Here is a 24,227-nt window from a genome sequence, read left to right on the forward strand (position 1 = left end):
TAGACGGTGTAGTGGTTGATGGTGTAGTGATCGGTGGTGTACGGTGGTGTAGTGGTCAGTGGTGTAGTGGTTGATGGTGTAGTGGTTGATGGTGTAGTGGTCGGCGGTGAAGTGATTGGCGGTGTAGTGGTCGGCGGTGAAGTGGTCGGCGGTGTAGTGATCGGCGGTGTAGTGGTCGGCAGTGTAGTGGTTGGCGGTGAAGTGGTCGGCGGTGTAGTGGTCGGCAGCGTATTGGTCAGTGGTGCAGTGACTGGTGGTGAAGTGATTGGTGGTGTAGTAGTCGGCAGTGTAGTGGTCAGTGATGCAGTGATCAGTGGTGAAGTGATCAGTGGTGTAGTGATTGGCAGTGTAGTAATTTGTGGTGTAGTGATTGGTGGTGTAGTGGTCTGTGGTGTAGTAATTGGTGGTGTAGTGGCCGGCGGTGAAGTGATAGGCGGTGTAGTGGTCGGCGGTGTAGTGGTCGGCGGTGTAGTGGTCGGCGGTGAAGTGGTCGGCGGTGTAGTGGTCGGCGGTGTAGTGGTCGCTGGTGTAGTGGTCGGCGGTGAAGTGGTCGGCGGTGTAGTGGTCGGCGGTGTAGTGGTCGGCGGTGAAGTGGTCGCTGGTGTAGTGGTCGGCGGTGTAGTGGTCGGCGGTGTAGTGGTCGGCGGTGAAGTGATAGGCGGTGTAGTGGTCGGCAGTGAATTGGTCGGCGGTGTAGTGGTCGGCGGTGAAGTGGTCGGCGGTGTAGTGGTCGGCGGTGAAGTGGTCGCTGGTGTAGTGGTCAGTGGTGTAGTGGATGGTGGTATAGATCTGTCAGGTCGGGTCAGTGCTGTCAGTCCAGCTGTGAGATGCTCGGTCCCTCCTCCTCTTCAGTCCCAGCTGTGTCCTCCTCCTCCTCCTCCTCTCAGCTGCTCCCTCCAGCCGCCTCCTCCGCTCGGGCCGCCTCCTCCTCCCCTCTCCATCCCTCCCTCTGTCCTCCAGCACCGGCTGCCATCCTCTGTCCCTCCATCTCTGCCCGGCTCCCCCACTCACAGCCCGACCCGGACCTCAATGCCCGCACCATGATGACAGGGATCGCCGCCGCCTCCTTCTTCTCCAATGCCTGCCGCTTCGGGGGCTGCGGGCTGCACTTCACCACCCTGGCCGAGCTGATCGAGCACATCGAGGACAACCATATCGGTGAGTGCCACCCTACACCCCCGACCAGCCCCGGGGCGATCGGGGAGCAGAGCATTGTGTGTGGGGCGGGGGGTGTGCCCCCGGAGGGGTGTACAGAGGGTGCCGGGGAGCTGAGGTCCCGGTTAGCGGATCACCCCCGCCCCCCTCTAGGTGTATGTCCGCCCCTCCCCGGGGTGCTGGGATCAGGGATGCTGAGGACCCCCCCACTCCACCCGGTCCTGCCCCCGCCCCCGGTCCCCCATCCTAGGTGTACTAAGGAGGGTGCTGTCACCTCTGTCATGTGTCACCCGAGATCAGCCCATGAGTGGGAGGAGCACAAGGTGTCCCCAGAGCTGTCATCCCCGGCACTGTGTACACATCCCCCCAGGGAGGAAGACACCCGGCCCCTGTATACTATACACTGTGTATACGGAGGGCGGTGTGCTCCCAGCCTGGGATCGCCGCTGCCATCAGATTGTGTCGTCCTGGGCTAGGCCCGAGGAGGAGGAGAGGGGGAGTGGAGGGTGTGTGGCCGGGAGATCGGAGGACCAGACACTGCCCGTTATCACACAGCGCACTGATCACCGGGGAGGGGAGGGAACACCTACCTGTCATCACCTACACCCCTCTACATAGTGCCATGAAGGGGGGGAGAACCTACTGTAGGGTGTGACTCCACACTGAACTTACCTACAGTGTCATACTACTCCACACCCACCACCCTTTGAACCGACCCATCCGTATGGAGGGGCTCCACACCCACCAAACCTACCTACCTACCATCCGTATGGAGGGGCTCCACACCCACCGAACCTACCTACCATCCGTATGGAGGGGATCCACACTCACCGAACCTACCTACCTACCATCCGTATGGAGGGGCTCCACACCCACCGAACCTACCTACCTACCATCCGTATGGAGGGGCTCCACACCCACCGAACCTACCTACCATCCGTATGGAGCGGCTCCACACCCACCGAACCTACCTACCTACCATCCGTATGCAGGGGCTCCACACCCACCGAACCTACCTACCATCTGTATGAAGGGGTTCCACACCCACCGAACCTACCTACCCTCTGAATGGAGGGGCTCCACACCCACTGTTCTCACCTACCGTCTGTATGGAGGTACTCCACACCCACCGAACCTACCTACCGTCTGAATGGAGGTGCTCCACACACACTGTTCCCACCTACTGTCTGTATGGAGGGGCTCCACAGCCACTGAACCTACCTACCGTCTGTATGGAGGGGCTCCACACCCACCATACCTACCTACCATCTGTATGGAGGGGCTCCACACCCACCGAACCTACCTACCGTCTGTATGGAGGGGTTCTACACCCACTGTACCCACCTACTCTCTGTATGGAGAGGCTCCACACCCACCGTACCTACCTACCGTCTGTATGGAGGGGCTCCAAACCCACCGTACCTACCTACCGTCTGTATGGAGGGGCTCCAAACCCACCGTGCCTACCTACCGTCTGTATGGAGGGGCTCCACACCCACCGTACCTACCTACCGTCTGTATGGAGGGGCACCACACCCACCGTACCTACCTACCGTCTGTATGGAGGGGCTCCACATCCACCGTTCCCACCTACCGTCTGTATGGAGGGGCTTCACTGCCACCGAACCTACCTACCGTCTGAATGGAGGTGCTCCACACCCACCGAACCTACCTACCGTCTGAATGGAGGTGCTCCACACACACTGTTCCCACCTACCGTCTGTATGGAGGGGCTCCACAGCCACCGAACCTACCTACTGTCTGTATGAAGGGGTTCTACACCCACCGAACCTACCTACCATCTGTATGGAGTGGCTCCACACCCACCGAACCTACCTACCATCTGTATAGAGGGGCTCCACACCCACCGTACCTACCTTCCGTCTGTATGGAGGGGCTCCACACCCACCGTACCTACCTACCATCTGTATGGAGGGGCTCCACATCCACCGTTTCCACCTACCGTCTGTATGGAGGGGCTCCACACCCACCGAACCTACCCTTATATGTGGAAGTCGTGTACAAAAAAGTTAGGGCTCATTTACACACCTGGTGCTCTCTGATGGGTGATCCAGGGGTGATCACTTTTCAGAGAGCCTTTGACAGGAAGTAAAGAGGCTTTGTGTTGCCTCCTCCCCTCCTGTTTACCCCTATCATCCCACACTGTTTTGTCGGGGGCTCACTTTGCACGTGGTTGGGGGCCTTTGTGGCACAGCCCCATTCAACTGAGTAGGTCACGTTCAGTGGGCAGTACAAGGCAGATAATAATTGCTTCACCGCTCTGCAAAATATTCTGCCCACAGCATGTGTGTTCCCCTCTACTGCTACCTTACTGCTCTATGTGGTAGTAGTGTACACCATAGCCATAGTTACCATTCTATGTGGTAGTAGTGTACACCATAGTTACCATTCTATGTGGTTGTAGTGTACACCATAACCATAGTTACCATTCTATGTGGTAGTAGTGTACACCATAGTTACCATTCTATGTAGTAGTGTACACCATAGTTACCATGTTATGTGGTAGTAGTGTACACCGTAGTTACCATTCTATGTGGTAGTAGTGTACACCATAGTTACCATTCTATGTAGTAGTGTACACCATAGTTACCATGTTATGTGGTAGTAGTGTACACCATAGTTACCATTCTATGTAGTAGTGTACACCATAGTTACCATGTTATGTGGTAGTAGTGTACACCGTAGTTACCATTCTATGTGGTAGTAGTGTACACCATAGTTACTATTCTATGTGGTAGTAGTATACACCATAGTTACTATTCTATGTAGTAGTGTACACCATAGTTACTATTCTATGTGGTAGTAGTATACACCATAGTTACCATTCTATGTGGTAGTAGTGTACACCATAGTTACCATTCTATGTGGTAGTAGTGTACACCATACTTACCATTCTACTTGGTAATAGTGTACTCCATAGTTATCAGTCTGTGTGGTAGTAGTCTACACCATAATTACCATTATACGTGGTAGCAGTTTAGACCATAGTTACCAGTATGTGTAGTAGTGTACTCCATAGTTACCATGCTATGTGGTAGTACACCATAGTTACCATGCTATGTGGTAGTACACCATAGTTACCATTTTATATGGTACTACACCATAGTTACCATTTTATATGGTACTACACCATAGTTACCATGTTATGTGGTAGTAATATACACCACAGTTACCATACTATCTGGTAATAGTGTACACCATAGTTACCATTGTATGTGGTAGTTGTGTACACCATAGTTACTGTTCTATATGGTAGTACACCATAGTTACCATTTTATGTATGTGGTAGTAGTATATACCATAATTACCATTCTATTTGATAGTCGTGTACACCATAGTTACCATTGCATGTTGTAGTAGTATACTCCATAGTCACAATTCTATGTATGTGGTAATAGTGTACACCATAGTTACTTTTCTATGTATGTGGTAAAAGTGTGCACCATAGTAACCATGCTATGTAGCAGTAGTATACACCATAGTTACCGTTCTATGTGGTAGTAGTACACCGTAGTTACCATTCTATGTATGTGGTAATAGTGTACACCATGGTTACCGTCCTATGTGGTAGCAGTATACACCTTAGTTACCATGCTATGTGGTAGTAGTACACCATAGTTACCATTCTATATATGTGGTAATAGTGTACAACATAGTTACAGTTCTGTGTGGTAGTACTCCATAGTTACCAGTCTATGTGGTAATAGTATACACTATAGTTACCATTCTATGTGGTAATAGTACACCCTATAGTTACCATTCTATGTGGTAGTAGTACACCCTATAGTTACCATTCTATGTGGTGGTAGTAGTATACACCATAGTTACTATTCTTTGGGGTGGTAGTAGTATACCCTATAGTTACTATTCTATGTGGTAGTAGTATACACCATAGTTATTATTCTATGTGGTAGTAGCATACACCATAGTTACTATTCTATGTGGTAGTAGTATACACCATAGTTACTATTCTATGTGGTAGTAGTATACACCATAGTTACTATTCTATGTGGTAGTAGTATACACCATTATTATTATACAGGATTTATATAGCGCCGACAGTTTGCTCAGCGCTTCACATTATGGAGGGAGACAGTACAGTTACAATACAATTCAATACATGAAGGGTTCGAGGGCCCTGCTCCTTGGAGCTTACCATCTAGGAGGGAGGGGATAGTGGTACAGAAGGTAATAATTGTGGGGCATGGAGTGGTTGGAAGAGTGGAAGATTCCATTATTAGCTGAGGGCGGGGTAGGCTTCCCTGAAGAGATAGGTTTTCAGAGATCGCCTGAAAGTGAGCAGAGTAGGCGATAGTCTGATAGATTGGGGTAGGGAGTTCCAGAGGATGGGGGAAGCCCTGGAGAAGTCCTGGAGGTGGGCATGGGAGGAGGAGACAAGGGAGCTAGAGAGTAGGAGGTCTTGTGAGGAGCAGGGGAGTACGGTTTGGGTGATATTTGGAGACAAGATCAGTGATGTAATTTGGGGCAGTGTTATGAACGGCTTTATGCGTCACCATAGTTACTATTCTATGTGGTAGTAGTATACACCATAGTTACTATTCTATGTGGTAGTAGTGTACACCATAGTTACTATTCTATGTCTAGTACTGTACACCATAGTTACTATTCTATGTCTAGTAGTGTACACCATAGTTACAATTCTATGTCTAGTAGTGTACAACATAGTTACTATTCTATGTCTAGTAGTGTACATCATAGTTACTATTCTATGTGGTAGTAGTACACCCTATAGTTACTATTCTATGTGGTAGTAGTACACCCTATAGTTACTATTCTATGTGGTAGTAGTATACACCATATTTACTATTCTATGTGGTAGTAGTATACACCATATTTACTATTCTATGTGGTAGTAGTATACACCATAGTTACTATTCTATGTGGTAGTAGTGTACACCATAGTTACTATTCTATGTTTTAGTAGTGTACACCATAGTTACTATTCTATGTGGTAGTAGTATACACCATAGTTACTATTCTATGTGGTAGTAGTGTACACCATAGTTACTATTCTATGTGGTAGTAGTATACACCATAGTTACTATTCTATGTGGTAGTAGTACACCCTATAGTTACTATTCTTTGTGGTAGTAGTATACACCATAGTTACTATTCTATGTGGTTGTAGTATACACCATATTTACTATTCTATGTGGTAGTAGTATACACCATATTTACTATTCTATGTGGTAGTAGTATACACCATATTTACTATTCTATGTGGTAGTAGTGTACACCATAGTTACTATTCTATGTGGTAGTAGTGTACACCATAGTTACTATTCTATGTTTTAGTAGTGTACACCATAGTTACTATTCTATGTGGTAGTAGTATACACCATAATTACTATTCTATGTGGTAGTAGTGTACACCATAGTTACTATTCTATGTGGTAGTAGTGTACACCATAGTTACTATTCTATGTGGTAGTAGTACACCCTATAGTTACTATTCTATGTGGTAGTAGTACACCCTATAGTTACTATCCTATGTGGTAGTAGTATACACCATAGTTACTATTCTATGTAGTAGTGTACACCATAGTTACTATTATATGTGGTAGTAGTACACCCTATAGTTACTATTCTATGTGGTAGTAGTATACAACATAGTTACTATTCTATGTGGTAGTAGTGTACACCATAGTTACTATTCTATGTGGTAGTAGTATACACCATAGTTACCAGTCTATGTGGTAGTAGTATACACCATAGTTACTATTCTATGTAGTAGTGTACACCATAGTTACTATTCTATGTGGTAGTAGTACACCCTATAGTTACTATTCTATGTGGTAGTAGTACACCCTATAGTTACTATTCTATGTGGTAGTAGTACACAACATAGTTACTATTCTATGTGGTAGTAGTACACCCTATAGTTACTATTCTATGTGTTAGTAGTGTACACCATAGTTACTATTCTATATGGTAGTAGTATACACCATAGTTACTATTCTATGTGGTGGTAGTATACACCATAGTTACTATTCTATGTGTTAGTAGTGTTCACCATAGTTACTATTCTATGTGGTAGTAGTATACACCATAGTTACTATTCTATGTGGTAGTAGTATACACCATAGTTACTATTCTATGTGGTAGTAGTGTACACCATAGTTACTATTTTATGTGGTAGTAGTACACACCATTGTTACTATTCTATGTGGTAATAGTATACACCATAGTTACTATTCTATGTGGTAGTAGTACACACCATAGTTACTATTCTATGTGGTAGTAGTGTACACCATAGTTACTATTCTATGTGGTAGTAGTACATCCTATAGTTACTATTCTATGTGGTAGTAGTATACACCATAGTTACTATTCTATGTGGTAGTAGTACACCCTATAGTTACTATTCTATGTGGTAGTAGTATACACCATAGTTACTATTCTATGTGGTAGTAGTGTACACCATAGTTACTATTCTATGTGGTAGTAGTGTACACCATAGTTACTATTCTATGTGGTAGTAGTGTACACCATAGTTACTATTCTATGTGGTAGTAGTGTACACCATAGTTACTATTCTATGTGGTAGTAGTATACACCATAGTTACTATTCTATGTGGTAGTAGTGTACACCATAGTTACTATTCTATGTGGTAGTAGTACACCCTATAGTTACTATTCTATGTGGTAGTAGTATACACCATAGTTACTATTCTATGTGGTAGTAGTGTACACCATAGTTACTATTCTATGTGGTAGTAGTGTACACCATAGTTACTATTCTATGTGGTAGTAGTATACACCATAGTTACTATTCTATGTGGTAGTAGTGTACACCATAGTTACTATTCTATGTGGTAGTAGTATACACCATAGTTACTATTCTATGTGGTAGTAGTATACACCATAGTTACTATTCTATGTGGTAGTAGTGTACACCATAGTTACTATTCTATGTGGTAGTAGTATACACCATAGTTACTATTCTATGTGGTAGTAGTACACCCTATAGTTACTATTCTATGTGGTAGTAGTGTACACAATAGTTACTATTCTATGTGGTAGTAGTACACCCTATAGTTACTATTCTATGTGGTAGTAGTACACCCTATAGTTACTATTCTATGTGGTAGTAGTACACCCTATAGTTACTATTCTATGTGGTAGTAGTACATCCTATAGTTACTATTCTATGTGGTAGTAGTACACCCTATAGTTACTATTCTATGTGGTAGTAGTGTACACAATAGTTACTATTCTATGTGGTAGTAGTACACCCTATAGTTACTATTCTATGTGGTAGTAGTACACCCTATAGTTACTATTCTATGTGGTAGTAGTACACCCTATAGTTACTATTCTATGTGGTAGTAGTACACCCTATAGTTACTATTCTATGTGTTAGTACACTCTAGTTCCCTTCTATATGGTCCTGCATCTTTTGCACTTGTCAGCTTTCATAGAACATCTAAGTGTAGACAGGAATGTCTGCTGTCCAGGATGGAGTTGTATCTCTTGATTGAACCCTACTTGCATTTTCCTGATGAACCTCTTGAATTGTGCTGAGCACCAACTGGGGGATATCGGCCAAAGCAGGAAGCATAAAGGAAACTGGGTTGTCCATAGCAACAGATTAAATCCTTCCTGTCAGAAATTCAGGGATGGAATCTTATTCATAGGAGGGGCAGTGCACAGAGAGCACCTTACAAGAGATGTCAGTGCAGAGTATGACCACCTAACAGTTCAGGTGATGTCGCATGCCCCAGCACTCAGAACTACTGCTTATCACACACACAGATTTTCTAGTATTGTAAAATGATTCCAAGCTGGTGCCTTTATTTCCTTATTTGTGGAGACAGTGTCCAGTATTTGTCTGTCAGCTGAACCGGGGGGGGGTGAGGATGGTGGTATGTTTAAAGAGGAATCGCGGTTTAAAGGTGGATTGTAATACTGGCCATACACATTACAATCTGATATAACAATCTCTGTTAGATTTATAAAAGCTATATAATGTGAGGTGGGTCTGTCTAAACAGTTTATTCAGTATACATTCGATCACGCAGGCCCTTTTACCATAGAGATTTTGGAAGATCAACAGATTGTAAAATCATTTTGTAATGTGTGCTTAGCCGGTTGCACTCACCTTGGCCTCATTTCTCTTCGTTAACATAGAAATCGTGAATAAAAAAAATATATATATATATGTATATTGCCAAACGTATTGTGACACCCCTCCAAATCATGGGATTCAGGTGTTCCAATCACCTCCATGGCCACAGGTGTATAAAATAAATCCCCTGGGCATGCAGACTGCTTCTACAAACATTTGTGAAAGAATGGGTCGCTCTCAGTAGCTCAATGAATTCAAGCGTGGTACTGTGATAGGTTGCCACCTATGCAATAAGTCCATCTGTGAAATTTCCTTGCTACTAAATATTCCACAGTCAACTGTTAGTGATATTATAACAAAGTGAAAGCAACTGGGAACAACAGCAACTTAGCCATGAAGTGGTAGGCCACGTAAAAGACAGAGTGGGGTCAGCGCATAGTGCGCAAAAGTCAATAACTAAAGACCTTCAAACTTCATGTGGCCTTCAGATTATCACAACAGTGAGTAGAGAGCTTCATGGAATGGGTTTCCATGGCCGAGCAGCTGCATCCAAACCTTACATCACTAAGTGCAATGCAAAGTGTTGGATGCAGTGGTGTAAAGCATGCCGCCACTGAACTCTAGAGCACTGGAGACATGTTCTCTGGAGTGACGAATCACGCTTCTCTGTCTGGCAATCTGATGGACGTGTCTGGATTTGGTAATTGCCAGGAGAACGGTTCTTGCCTGACTGCATTGTGCCAAGTGTAAAGTTTGGTTGAGGGGGATTATGATGTGGGGTTGTTTTTCAGGGGTTGGGCTTGGCTCCTTAGTTCCAGTGAAGGGAACATTTAAGGCATCTGCATACCAAAACATTTTTGGACAATTTCATGCTCCCAGCGTTGTGGGCACAGTTTGGGGATGGCCCCTTCCTGTTCCAATATGACTGCACATCAGTGCACAAAGCAAGGTCCATAAAGACATGGATGAGCGAGTTTGGGGTGGAGGAACTTGACTGGCCTGCACAGAGTCCTGACTTTAACCCGATAGAACACCTTTGGGATGAATTAGAGTGGAGACTGCAATCTAAGCCTTCTCATCTAACATCAGTGCCTGACCTCACAAATGTGCTTCTGGAAGAATGGTCAAACATTCCCATAGACACATTCCTGAACCTTGTGGACAGCCTTCCCAGAAGAGTTGAAGCTGTTACAGCTGCAAAGGGTGGGCCAACTCAATATTGGAACCTACAGACTAAGACTTGGATGCCATTAAAGTTCATATACATTTAACCACCTCCCGTCCGTCCGTTGTATATAAACGGCCTGACGGTGGCAGTGCAGGGGCAGGTGGCCGTTTATAAACGGCCTCCCCATCCCGTGCTTGTGCGTGCTCCCTGGGAGCGCACAGCACCGTGATCCGGTGCCCGCTGTGTTCTCCAGACACAGTGGAACACCAGTCATCGTACGGAACCTCTGTGTGAGGTCCCGATCATGTGATCACTGATTGGCCAATCAGTGATCACATGCAGAGTAGTAAGCAAGATGTCACTTCTGACATCATTGCTTACTACGTGTGAAATCTGTGAATGATCACAGAGGTCACATGGTACAGGGCTATTCACAACAGCCTTGTACCATGTGACAAGCTGTGACCAATCACAGCTCACACAGTAGTTCTCAATGGCTGCAAGAATGCAGCCAGAGAGAAGGAGAAATGATTGCTTTTACAGCCTTTATGGGTGTAAAAGCAATCAGTGTAAAAAAAAAAAAAAAATCTTCATCAATCACAAGTAGTACAGTGTCACCATGGTGACATTGTATTGCTAGGGTGACAGTATGTAACAAAAAAAAACATAAATAATAATATTAAAAAATAAAATAAAAATTAAAAAAAGTTTAAAAATTATAATTTTTGGTTATAAACTAATTTGGGTTTTTTTTTACTAAAAAGATAACAAAATACATTTTGGCCAAGATTTATGATGAAATATTATTTATTTGCAAAAATTTAGAAGAAAAACACTTTTTTTTTAAATTTTTGGACTTTTGCATTTACATAGCAAAATAAAAAAAATTGACCAGCTGCTTGCTATGGGAGCACTGGTGTGTGCTCACTCCCAAGCCCTGCTCCATGCATCCATAAGACACATAGAGCTGCAGCGCGGCCTCGCCCCCGCTATCTCCTCATTTGCTCACTGGCTTTGATTGAGAGCAGTGGGAGCCAATGGCTCCTGTTGCTGTGTCTCAGCTAATGAGGAGAGAGACCCAGGATAACCGAATCTCCCATGCGCATTGCTGGATTGAGAGGGGGCTTAGATGAGTATTGGGGTGGGGGGAGCAGCACACTGGAGGTTTTTATCTTCATGCATACAATGAATGAAGGAAAAAACCTTCAGCTTTTAGAATCACTTATATTGGATTTGGCCTGTTGAGGATGGTTCTCAGGACAAATAGTAGGGGTGGGTGTCCCCATTAAGGACAGAGATAAAAACATGGCAGAGGTTCTTCACCTTCCTTGCTTTGTCAAAAACTAGAGAAGTTTTGCCTGAAGTTCTGTTTCTATTTGCCTTGTTACATTCCAAATTCACACAAGTGGACAGCGTCTTGATTGTATCAGTCTGTCATATAAAAACTTTTTATTACATTTTCCCAAACTTAGAAACACATGTCAGCTGCCTTGTAGATGCATTTGTGTAGTGTCCGGGTGGGATTGTTCATCTATACTTGTACATTCTCAGTAAGCCCATGTAAAGGGACCTGACCACACCTGAGTACATGAGAAATCATGGAAGGCAAAGTGTAAGGCTTAGTATACACTTACGGTTGATCTGAGGCGCAGAGAGTACGTTTTGGGTTGTATTTGCATATCAGATCGGTGATGTAGTTTGGGGCAGTGTTATGAACAGCTTTGTATGTCAATGTTAGCATTTTGAATTTTATCTGTTGGGCAATTGGAAGCCAGTGGAGGGATTGGCAGAGGGAGGTGGCGGATACAGAGCAGTTAGTAAGGTGGATGAGTCAGGATAGACTGAAGAGGGGATAGCCTGCGGTGAGGTAAGCCGGTGAGGAGGGAGTTACAGTAGTCAAGTTTTACTCTAGTTCCCTGGTCTCCTCCTCCCAGGCCCGTCTCCAGGACTTCTCCAGGGCTTCATCCATCCTCTGGAACTCCCTACCCCAATCCATCAGACTATCACCTACTCTCCTCTCCTTTAGGCGCACTCTGAAAACCCATCTCTTCAGGGAAGCCTACCCCGCTCTCAGCTAATTGCTGATCTCCTCCACTCTTCCTACCACTCCATCCCCCACAGCTATTTCCTCTTGTGCCACTCTCCCCTCCCTCCTAGATTGTAAGCTCCAAGGAGCAGGGCCCTCAAACCCCTCGTGTATTGTATTGTTACTGTACTGTCTCCCACCATAATGTACAGCGCAGAGAAAACTGTTGGCACTATATAAATCCTGTATAATAATAATAATCTGTGTTTTTACCTTCTCCCAACTGCCCACCTGTGGCTGCAATGCTTTGCGGTGAGAGAATCTTAACTTGGAATGTCAACTTTGACAGGCAGCATCACTTGTCAAACCTGCCCATTGAAGTTAGTGGGACTGCGACACGATGGTGCGTCAAGCGTGGCTATGGTGATTATGGTGAGGTAGTTCAATGGAATGTTTGTCTATTGAAGAGACCGATTTCTAAAGTCTGATCTGTAAGTGTGTACTGTCCATTACAGCAAAGCAGCCATGTGTTATGGTAATGGACAATGCCTATAAACCTTCAGATCAGATTAAACAACCAGTGGCTCTTCAATGAACATACGTATGGCAGCATGGTCTGTAAGGTTTTGCCTGCCATGGGTGTGGCCTTCTATTTTGAAGGTAGTCATAGAACCATAGGTAACTAAGTAGACACATATAGCAACTCTGCGTGTTTAAAGCTACTAGCTAACACTGCCTGGAATTCATAAAGACAAATGTCACTGCCTGAGGCCAGGGTGTCTTCAGTGCATATTCACCCCCTGGGACACAGAGCCACTAGTTGCTAGGATGCTGTCAGCTACACAGCATCACTTTTTGCTAGGACACTGTCAGCTGTGTTGCCAGCAATATCATAGCAACCTGTGACACTGTGTAACCAACAGTGTCCTATCAGCTATGATGCTGTGTGGCCAACAGCATTCCAGCAACCAGTGACACCATGTAGCCGACAGCATCCTAGCAGCCAGTGATGCTGTATGGCTGACAGCATTCCAGCAACCAGTGACACTGTGTTGGCAACAGCGTCCTAGCAACCAGTGAAGCTGTGTAGCTAATAGCGTCCTAGAAATCATTGACCCTGTGTAGCTGACAGTGTCCTAGCAATAAGTGACACTGTGCAGACAACAGTGTCCTAGCAACCAGTGTGTGACTGACAGCATCCCAGCAACCAGTGACACCGTATAGCTGACATCCTCCTAGCAACCAGTGATGCTGTGTATCTAATAGCCTCCTAGCAGTTATAGATGCTTTGTAGCCAACAACATCCTAGCAGCAAATGAAGCTGTGTAGCTGATGGCATCCTAGCAGTCAGTGACACTGTATAGCTGACAGTGCCCTAGCAACCAGTGACACTGTCTAGCCAATTGTGTCCTAGCAACTAGTGATGCTGGGTAGCTAACAGCGTCCTAGCAGTCATTAGCCCTGTGTAGCCAACAGCCTCTTGGCAACTAGTGACACTGGACAGTCATCAGCATCCTAGCAACCAGTGATGCTGTGTGTTGGACAGCATTCCAGCAACCAGTGACGCCATGTAGTCAACAGCATCCTAGCAACCGGTGATGCTATGTACTAGATAGCCTCCTAGCAACTACAGACACCTTGTAGCTGATAGTGTCTTAGCAGCCAATAAAGCTGTGTAGCTGACAGCGCACTAGCAACCAGTGATGGTGTGTAGCTGACAGTTACCTAGCAATTTTTGATGACGTGTAGCTGACAGCCTCCTAGCAACCAGTGACACTGCGTAGCCAACAGTGTCCTACCAACCAGTGATGCCGTTTAGCCGGCAGCGTCCTAGCAACCAGTGATGCCATGTAGCCCACAGTTTCTTGGCAACCACTGATGCTATGTAGCTGACAGCTTCCTAGCAGTCAGTGATGCTGTGCATCTGATGGCGTCTTAACAACCAGTGGCATTTTGTAGCCTACAGCATCCTAGCAGCTGATGACGTGTAGTCAATGGCATCCTAGAAACTAGTGACACTGTGTAGCTAACTGTATCCTAGCAAGTAGTGGCACTGTGTAGCTGATGGCTTCCTAGCAAGCAGTGACACTGTGTAGCTGACAGCATTCTAGCAACCACTGACACTGTGCAGCTGACATCATCCTAGCAACTAGTGATGCTTTGTAGCCAACAGCATCCTAGCAACCAGTGACTGGTTTGAGGAGAGTAGAGGGTGGTGCATGCAAACATATTAGTCTTAATTTCCTTCACCGTCCTCACCTTTGGCCATGCTGTCAGAAATGTGTTGCAAGTGCTGTATTGGACTACCCTCATACACAGTGCACCCAATTTGCACACATACTGTAGATGGTAACAATCTGTGCAATATGGGGCGCTGCATTGCCAAAAATAGGGCAAGTGTATTTTTAGTATGTCGTATAGTAGTATGCTGGTAGAACGTGAGTGCACCTAAATGCTTGAAGAATTGTGAATGAGCTCTGAGTCCCGTGCATAAACCTAAACGAAGAAGAGTTTTTTCACCTACCCACTGCTGCACAGAAAAATTAAAGTGTGAATCCAGTTTGTTCTTACTGCAAACAAGAAGTAGAATTTCTTCAGGAATACTATGAAATTTTGTGTGACACCCAACCTGCAAATATCTAGAACAATGACATGAAGCATCGATGACACCACATGTTCACTGTGGTGAATGTCAAGTTCATATTCAGCAGAGGTATGTCAGATGCTTCATACTTCCTCTGAACATAGGCAAAATAAAATGAACCATGCCACGCATGTACTAGACATAGCATAGCTGAAATAAACAGTGATTACCAGGGGCGGACTGACAACTCATGGGGCCCCTGGGCAATAGGGGATCATGGGGCCCCTGTGTCCTTGCCCAAACTCAAAAAAGCCTATGAAAAAGGTATCAGGGGCATCTCATAGTGCCCCCTACTGACCCCGGGCCCTCGGACAGTGCCCGAGTTTCCAAATGGTCAGTCCGCCCCTGGTGATTACATAGGTGCAGCACTACTTATCACACAGCTTCCACCTATTACTTTTAGTATCCTCCTGTATTTCAAGCTTAGGTTTTCATTGATCCAGTAAGGCTTTGATTTATCTGATAAAGATTTCTGTCTTTGAAGAACATCTGGAATATGTTGTTGAGTTCAGGGGCGGACTGACAACTCATGGGGCCCCCGGGCAATAGGGGATCATGGGGCCCCTGTGTCCTTGCCCAAACTCAAAAAAGCCTATGAAAAAGGTACCAGGGGCATCTCTTGGGGCCCCCTACTGACCTCGGGCCCTCGGGCAGTGCCCGAGTTTCCAAATGGTCAGTCCGCCCCTGGTTGTGTTGCAGATGCAGTGTAAGCTACAGGCTTTTTAATATGCTCATACACAAACGAATAATCTAGGGCAGTGGTCTCCAAACTGTGGCCCAGGGGCCCGGAAGCGGCCCTTTACTTGCTTTTATCCAGTCCTAGGGACAATATTTTATCCATTGATATTACCAATGGGCCATAATTCCCTCCACTGACACCAATGAAGGGGCACAGAGCCACCCAATGACACCATCGATGAAGCGTCTGTTCCCCCACTGATGTTATTTCAGACCTAATATAGTAATAACTTCCTCCTGTGCAGTGTAGCACAACGATACACGGTCACTTTATCAGTTGTGCTGTACAAACACTTGCAGCAGTGATTCTGTTCTGGTGTACCATATCTGCAACAAGGGGCACAAGGCTAAGTGGACTTTAAAGTAGAGAGGGACAGTCTGAAAGTAAACAGCTTTTACTGTGCTGTCTCTTTAAATAGCCTATGTAACACCAGTGTCATTTGTTCTCCTGTATTAAATGTTTAATTGTAAAACAAAGATGTAATCAGATAAAGGAGAACTCTAGCCAAATCTCAAATCTTTAATCTGGTGAAGATAAAGTGTGGTGTGTACGTGTGTGTGTGTGTGGGGGGGGGGGGGGGGGTGAGACTTTTGAAGGCTTAGGTTATTCATAACTCATTCCATCTAACGTATCGGATGACAGTCGGATGTAAATGGACAGGTGATCCATTTACATCCAGCCACCCATAGAGGATAGCGGGCTGTGTCCATGTCCACTCTGCTGACATTGTCCACCTGTGGATAATGGGCCTTATATTCCTGCAGTTACTTCCTGGTTTTCATTCCTATGCAAATTAGTTCATACATCCCAGGAGGGGATGAGGGGTTTTCTCAGCTAAGCACACCCTCTTTTCTGCATTCCTGAGCTAAGGGTAGCTGGATTCCAGGAAGTAAATGCTACATGAATCATCTGCCCTTACTCAAGATGGCTACAGCCTGAAATGCTAGGGGGTGTTTTTCAAAGTTATTTCTCAGCAAAATAAAGCATGGTGACATGGGTGGGTGAGTTTGCTTTGAATATTAATAATGAATTATTTATATATAAATAATTAAAAAGCGTTTTTGGTTTGTGCTGCTCAGATGCTTTGTAGTTCCACTTTAAGCATCACTTGCAATGATCAGGCTGTTTAACCCCTGATGATTGATGATGATAGTGATGAAGATGATGATGATATCATCCATTCAGTTATGTCCAACTCTAAGTGGTTCTGTGGGCCAGCTCTCTCTTAGCATTTTGCGATCTTGTAATGCTTATTTAAGTTGCTTCATGTTCTGGCTGGTGTCAGCAGCTAGGAACCTTCTCCAGAATCACAGCTAGTTGAACCTTTAGGTGGTAATAATTAACATCTTCAGCAGTCAGAATCACTTGTTGGTTCTTGGACATCATCCCATCAGGATAATTTGTTTGTGATTGGGCTTAGTCCTTCACTCTGCTATTGGGGTGAGCAGAGGATGAAACCGAATCTACCTGTCCATGGCTGTCTTTAGGTCTCATTCCAGGGATGTTCAATTTATATCGCCCGACGCCTGGGATATGTAGTTCTGGGTGCCAGGCAGATAGTTTTTTTTAACCTTTAGGCCTACTGCGGGCAAGCAGCAGGGTTCATCTTCTCAGGTGGAAGCATTTGGGCAGCTGCGCTGCTGTGTTGCTTCCACACAGCCCACTATGGTGCCACCATCCATCCCCCTTTCTGCTATGTCTCCGGGGCTCCGCTTGCCCATCTGCAGGTCTGGGACAAGTTCAGTGGGTGAAAGGCGGGTATAAGGGAGGGAGGAGGGCGCACCCTTCCTCTTCTTGTCCTTACCCGTAAGTGATGTGACATCACTTCCGGGTCCCCGATGATAAATTTCAAGAATGTAATGCAGTGTGATGTGCACTGCATTACATCCAGTGGAGTACAGGGGAGACCCTGGATGTCTCAATAAAGACAATCTGTCACCAAAAAAACCATCATATGGTGGTCACATGATCGGGAAAGGTCCCAATCGAAAGAGGAGATCGGGACCTTTCCAGATCATGTGACCGCTGTGATGAGGAATCACGGCGGTCACATGACCCTAAAACCCCGCCCCCCAGCTTCTGAAACCCTTAAAGGGCCAGGAGGTGCCGGAGCCAAGAGGTTAAACACGTCCAGTAAAAAAATTTAAAAAATCTAATTTTGTCATAAATTTAGGCCAAAATGTATTCTGCTACATGTCTTTGTAAAAAAAAATCCCAATATGTGTAAAATTAATTGGTTTACGTGAAAGGTATAGTGTCTGCAAATGGCAGTATATATACTGGGATTTTTTATTTATTTTTTTATTTTTACTAGTAATTGTGGCGATCAGCAACTTATAGTGGGACTTCAGGACTGTGGCAGGCATTCTGACACTGGGGGGAATTGACTTGCTGTCACTGACATCCCCGTGACACCAATACAGTGATCACTGCTAATAAAAAGCACTGACACTGTACTAATGGCACTGGGCAGGAAGGGGTTAACGTGTGGCGAGCAAAGCGTTAACTGTGTGTTGTGTGCTGTTTTGCATACTGGGCTGTGTTCTTGCTTCACTGTAAGCACACTGCTTTGCATGGCTCTGCTATGCACAGCCATGCAAAGCAGTGTGCAGGAGCTGACAGGGAAGAGAACTGTTTTGTTTACAAACAGTTCTCCCCCCTCTGTCGGAGATGCTTGGCAATCACTGTGCACCGGCGAGTAATCACCGGCCAGGACCCAGTGATCGACAGCCGCGGCTACAAATGGTGCAAGCGCTCCCCCTACCTGGAAATGCAAAATCACGCATATATACGTGATTTTGCGCACCTGTGCCGCCCAGTACTTCTGCTATAGGGTGGACGGGAAGCGGTTAAAGCACCTCAGATTTAAATACAGTTTTTGTTAAAGTATATTTTTTCTAACAGAACAAGTAGATTGTCATAAGAGACAAGTAGATTGGGGCACCAATTTAGTCCCTGGACAATACATTTTTTCAAAAATGTCCACACCCCTTCATTCACAAGGGGCGATCACATCCGTACCCCTGTGGAGAGCACACCTGTGCGGGTAGTCCCATTGATGTCTATTGGGACACAACGCCTGAATGGACACAACTGCTGTGTCCCAGTATGATATCTGTGTGGGTGCAGGTGCATGTCCCTGAACTCACCCAGGGTGCAGGTGCATGTCCCTGAACTCACCCAGGGTGCAGGTGCATGTCCCTGAACTCACCCAGGGTAAAGGTGCATGTCCCTGAACTCACCCAGGGTGCAGGTGCATGTCCCTAAACTCACCAAGGGTATAGGTGCATGTCCCTGAACTCACCCAGGGTGCAGGTGCATGTCCCTGAACTCACCGAGGGTACAGGTGCATGTCCCTGAACTCACCGAGGGTACAGGTGCATGTCCCTGAACTCACCCAGGGTGCAGGTGCATGTCCCTGAACTCACCAAGGGTACAGGTGCATGTCCCTGAACTCACCGAGGGTACAGGTGCATGTCCCTGAACTCACCCAGGGTGCAGATGCATGTCCCTGAACTCACCCAGGGTGCAGATGCATGTCCCTGAACTCACCGAGGGTACAGATACATGTCCCTGAACTCACCCAGGGTGCAGATGCATGTCCCTGAACTCACCCAGGGTGCAGATGCATGTCCCTGAACTCATCGAGGGTACATTCAGGGTCATACACCTGCTCCTGCACCCTCTTCATCCCAATAGACAACACCAGTGCATCCCCATGCTGGCAACACATGACCCTGCCTGGACTTACTTTCGAACCAGTTTTGCACTGTGGGTCTCACTTTGTGTGAGTGGGCTATACTTTCGGTTCTCAGGGTAAAAGATTATAAAATGAGACATTGTTTTGAAGTTTACACTCGTAAGGGAATGCCAGACATAGCATTTACAAACATCTCATCAGAGTATTTCTCCAAAGCCTTTAGGCGGTACAGTTCTGTGGTATAGACTCCTTACTGATGTGACTTTTAAAAGAAAGAACACAAGATGGCCACATGCCATAAAAGAGACCCTGTATGGTGTTATTTTAATGATACCCCCGTTCCCATGAGTGAGGAAGGAATGCATGCAAAATGTAAACAAACTGGAGAAGCAAAAGAACAAAAGTAAAATTTTACATCCATGTCAAAGATAGAAGTGATTTGCATTTTGGGTGCTAAGGGGCAGCAATACTGTACACACATTAGGCTCAAAAGTGCATATAAAACCAATTACTACGTTATAAATTTCAATATGTTATTGTAGCTTTAGCTTTAGTGATTTCAGTATTTTTTTATTCAATATATCAATATATAATTATTTTTTCAATTCAATATACAGATTTCATTTAAAAAAATGGTGATTCTGCAATGAAGGTTCTGGTTCAGTACTTCCTGTTAAGGCGTGTCAATGCTCCATCCCTGTCTCTCAATAATGCTTCTATGTTGTCACTTACTGTTGTCACATACTGGATTCTGATGGAGACTACAAGTGGCCAGTTTGACACACATTGCACAGCATGCTGCACTGTTGTCACCACAAGGAATATTACCCCTATGCAGCCATTGCTGGAGTGCATGTAGACAGGAAGTGGCTGCAGGAGGCAAGCAGCACTGAGATGAACAATAGGGCATAGGGAAACAGGCTGAAAATGCCCAAGTGTGAATTAGTCGTAAGTAGTTTATGCTTTACAATTTGGATTGAAAAAAATTTACATGGCAGAAAATGCTGTATGTATATGTCAATGGCTGGTCCATCCACATATCAGTTGGTAGATGCTGGTAGTACCAATGGTGGAGGATATACTACATTGCCAGAAGTATTGGGACACCCCTCCAGATCATTGGATTCAGGTGTTCCAATCGCCTCCGCTGTATGGTGATGGCCACAGGTGTATAAAATCAAGCCCCTAGGCATGCAGACTGCTTCTACAAACATTTGTGAAAGAATGAGTCGCTCTCAGGAGCTCAGTGAATTCAAGCGTGGTACCATGATAGGTGGCCACCTGTGCAATAAGTCCATCTGTGAAATTTCCTTGCTACTAAATATTCAACTGTTAGTGGTATTATAACAAAGTGGAGGCAACTGGGGAAAACTGCTGAGCAGCTGCATCCAAGCCTTACATCACCAAGTGCAGTGTGAAGTATCTGATGCAGTGGTGTAAAGCACGCCACAATTGGACTATAGAGCAGCGGAGACATGTTCTCTGGAGTGACGAATCATGCTTCTCTGTCTGGCAATCCGATGGACATATCTGGGTTTGGTGGTTGCCAGGAGTACTTGCCTAACTGCATTGTGCCAAGTGTAAAGTTTGGTGGAGGGGTGATTATGGTGTGGGGTTGTTTTTCAGGGGTTGGGCTTGGCCCCTTAGTTCCAGTGAAGGGAACTCTTAAGGCATCAACATACCAAGACATTTTGGACAAATTCATGCTCCCAACTTTGTGGGAACATTTTGGGGATGGCCCCTTCCTGTTCCAACATGACTGCACACCAGTGCTCAAAGCAAGGTCTATAAAGACATGGATGAGCGAGTTTGGGGTGGAGGAACTTGACTGGCCTGCACAGAGTCCTGACCTCAACCTGATAGAACACCTTTGGGATGAATTAGAGCGGAGACTACGAGCCAGGCCTTCTCGTCCGACATCAATGCCTGACCTCACAAATGCACTTCTGGAAGAATGGTCAAACCTTCCCATAGACACACTCCTAAACCTTGTGGACAGCCTTCCCAGAAGAGTTGAAGCTGTTATAGCTGCAAAGGGTGGGCCAACTCAATATTGAACCATACGGACTAAGACTGGGATGCCATTAAAGTTCATGTGCGTGTAAAGGCAGGCGTCCCAATACTTTTGGCAATATAGTGTATGTCTACGCTCACGTTTACAGGTGTGTGCACCTCCCACACAATAATGAGCAGACATAGTCTTGCTGCTAACTTTTATTTTATTTCATATTATAAAGACTGCAACAGGGGAGTTGAAAGACCAACAAGTTGGTCTGATCATCCCAGAACTTCAAGATGAGCTTGTATAGAAATGGGAACTAACGCAAGACGTCTCATTTCAGCAGAATTTCAAATTGGGGTGGACTAACCTGCCAAAGATGATATTGATATTATAGGTGATGTTGTTTTGCATGGTGAGATATTGGCGCCGGAGTTTTTAGTTCTGCCTAACCTTCAAGGGAAATAAAAAGCCAATGATGTATCTAAAGATGGGGTTCAATGATGATTCTCTCTTTCCCTGCTGGAGCCCTAAGGCTACGTTCACACTAGCGTTGTGTGCAGGCGGCAGAGAGGGGTTTTGGGAAGCGTTTTTACCGCTTCCCAAACGCCTCTGCCAATTCTGCACATTACAGCACATGGTGCTGTTCTAACGGGAGCATTTGCGTCGCATCACGGCAAAACGGACGCCTCTGGTTGAGTCAGGAGGCTTTGAAGCCTCCTATTCTAGTCTATGGTGCCGCTCCGCAAACACTCGGCCGGCATTTGCGGTGTGGTTGCGACGCGGTTGCGGGGCGTTTGCGGAGCGGTAACACCAAGTTGCATTATAGGCGTTTGTGGGGCGTTTTTAACGCTCGACAAACGCCTAGCAACCACCGCTAAACCGTGCATGCGGCGTTTGCGGAGCGTTTGCCGAGCGTTAAAAAAACACTCCGCAAACGCCAGACCAATGCTTGCCAAAAGCTATAGGGGCGTTTGGCAAGCGTTGGTAAAACAGCCAAGTGTGAACGAGCCCTAAGAGATACTGCTGTCAGTTGTGTGAGCTTCTTTCCTCCCTCTTACAGCAGTAGCAGTGCCAGCTATAGGATGATGTAATGTGAGGAAGGGACACAGACACTTTGCAGTTGATTTACTAAAGGCAAATAGACTGTGCACTTTGGAAAATGTAGTTGCACTCTGCAAGTGCAGTTGCTGCAGTGCCTAGTAAATGAGGTAAAGCTTCAATTTGCAAAGAATACCCAATCACGTGCAAGGAAAATAAAAAAACAGCATTTTTGCTTGCACATGATTGGATGATGGAAGTCAGCAGAGCTTCTGCTCATTTACTTAGCTCTGGAGCAACTGCTCTTTCAAAGTGCACAGTCTATTTGCTTTTATTAAATCAACCCCAACCTTTCTAAGGGCATGTGTACACGGGCATTGCTGTTAAACTGACAGCAGGTCAAGACAGACACGGAATATTTAAACCTGCCCACTTTGCACAAAACTGAAAAATGTTTTTTTGGGGGGGGGGGGGGCTGGAGTAGGACAGCAATGGCCCACTGGAAAGAAAGTAATTTACAAGTACAAAGCGAGCCTTTTATTCATCATTGCTGCTATTGCTCTTACTCTTATTTTATTTTGGAAACCCTTTGCAAAGCCAGAACACTTTGCTCTTACGTTTTTGTTTGTTAAAAAATCATGAGAAAGCATGTTTATTGCTATGGATACAAATCTACTTTGTAAGCTAGGGGTTTTGAACTTGCTTTGCCTAAGACCCAAATTCTTCATTTTTCTAACCAATTGCTCAATTAACGCAAACATCCTCCACTTTTTCAATATTATTTTGATATTGGTTATATATTTTGCTCATACAAATGTTTTGTGCTTTTAACAAAACCATAGGAAATGTTTTCTCCATTCTGTTAAAGAAAGTTCATTGCTATGTGTCACATACAAAAAGCCTGATATATCAAAGTATCAATACTAAACAGAAGCTGAAACAATGTACAATTGTGATTGTCAGTATCCACTATCAGTCCAGAATTGAAGGGTCTCCACCATACTTAATGCTTTCATGGACAGGGAACCTGATGCAGAACTGGAACTTGACAAAGTGCTTAAAGTGGCTGGCCCTAAGTCCCAGGATTGCAATGACCCCTCTATTATGCAGAAAAAATCATGAGAAAAACGTGGCAGAAAATAATCCATTCATTTTGATGGGGCAACCTTTTACATTATTAACACACACACTCAATATGAGAAGGCTACCTATGCTGGAGTGCAAGCAGGCTGCCAGGGCCTTAAACTGATGGGGCCATTCTTTTCACCTTCAGGTTTGAAAAGTGTGGGGACACATAATCTGTTCTTCCTATACAGTTACTTGCGCTGTTCTGTTTTCTGGACACTAAAGACATAGATGTCCCAAATTGGCTGGATGCGCTGGAAGACCTCCAATCCACACCTCACCAAAATACCCTTTGCCAAAGTATTAGGCACTCGAGATCCAGGAACACATCTTGGGATTCATAACTGACCGGCATCCACTGAGACCTAGCCCTTGATATTCCTAGTGTCCACAGAAAAACTAGGTACTGTATGTATTAGGACAATATATGGGTGGTTCCCTGGCGCAAATCAAAGTTTGTGCACATTATTTTATTTAGGACAGACATTGTTATTGGACTTTAATTAGTGTCCTATATAAT

The 24,227-nt window shown here is 45.2% G+C and overlaps 1 protein-coding gene across 1 annotated transcript in view; it reads left to right on the plus strand.

Annotated features, from left to right (window-relative positions):
* The first annotated feature begins 904 nt into the window (after nucleotides 1-904).
* Nucleotides 905-24,227, plus strand: part of JAZF1 (JAZF zinc finger 1) — a 380,505-nt gene continuing 357,182 nt past the window's right edge. Inside the window, exon 1 of the mRNA XM_089669887.1 lies at nucleotides 905-1,158. Within this exon, the coding sequence (XP_089526013.1) occupies nucleotides 1,041-1,158 (118 nt within the window). The 5' untranslated portion in view covers nucleotides 905-1,040. The remainder of the gene's footprint in view (nucleotides 1,159-24,227) is intronic.

Source organism: Staurois parvus, unplaced genomic scaffold, assembly GCF_062004578.1.
Source record: "Staurois parvus isolate SC_StPar_1 unplaced genomic scaffold, SC_StPar_1.0 ptg000082l, whole genome shotgun sequence".
Taxonomy (NCBI): domain Eukaryota; kingdom Metazoa; phylum Chordata; class Amphibia; order Anura; family Ranidae; genus Staurois; species Staurois parvus.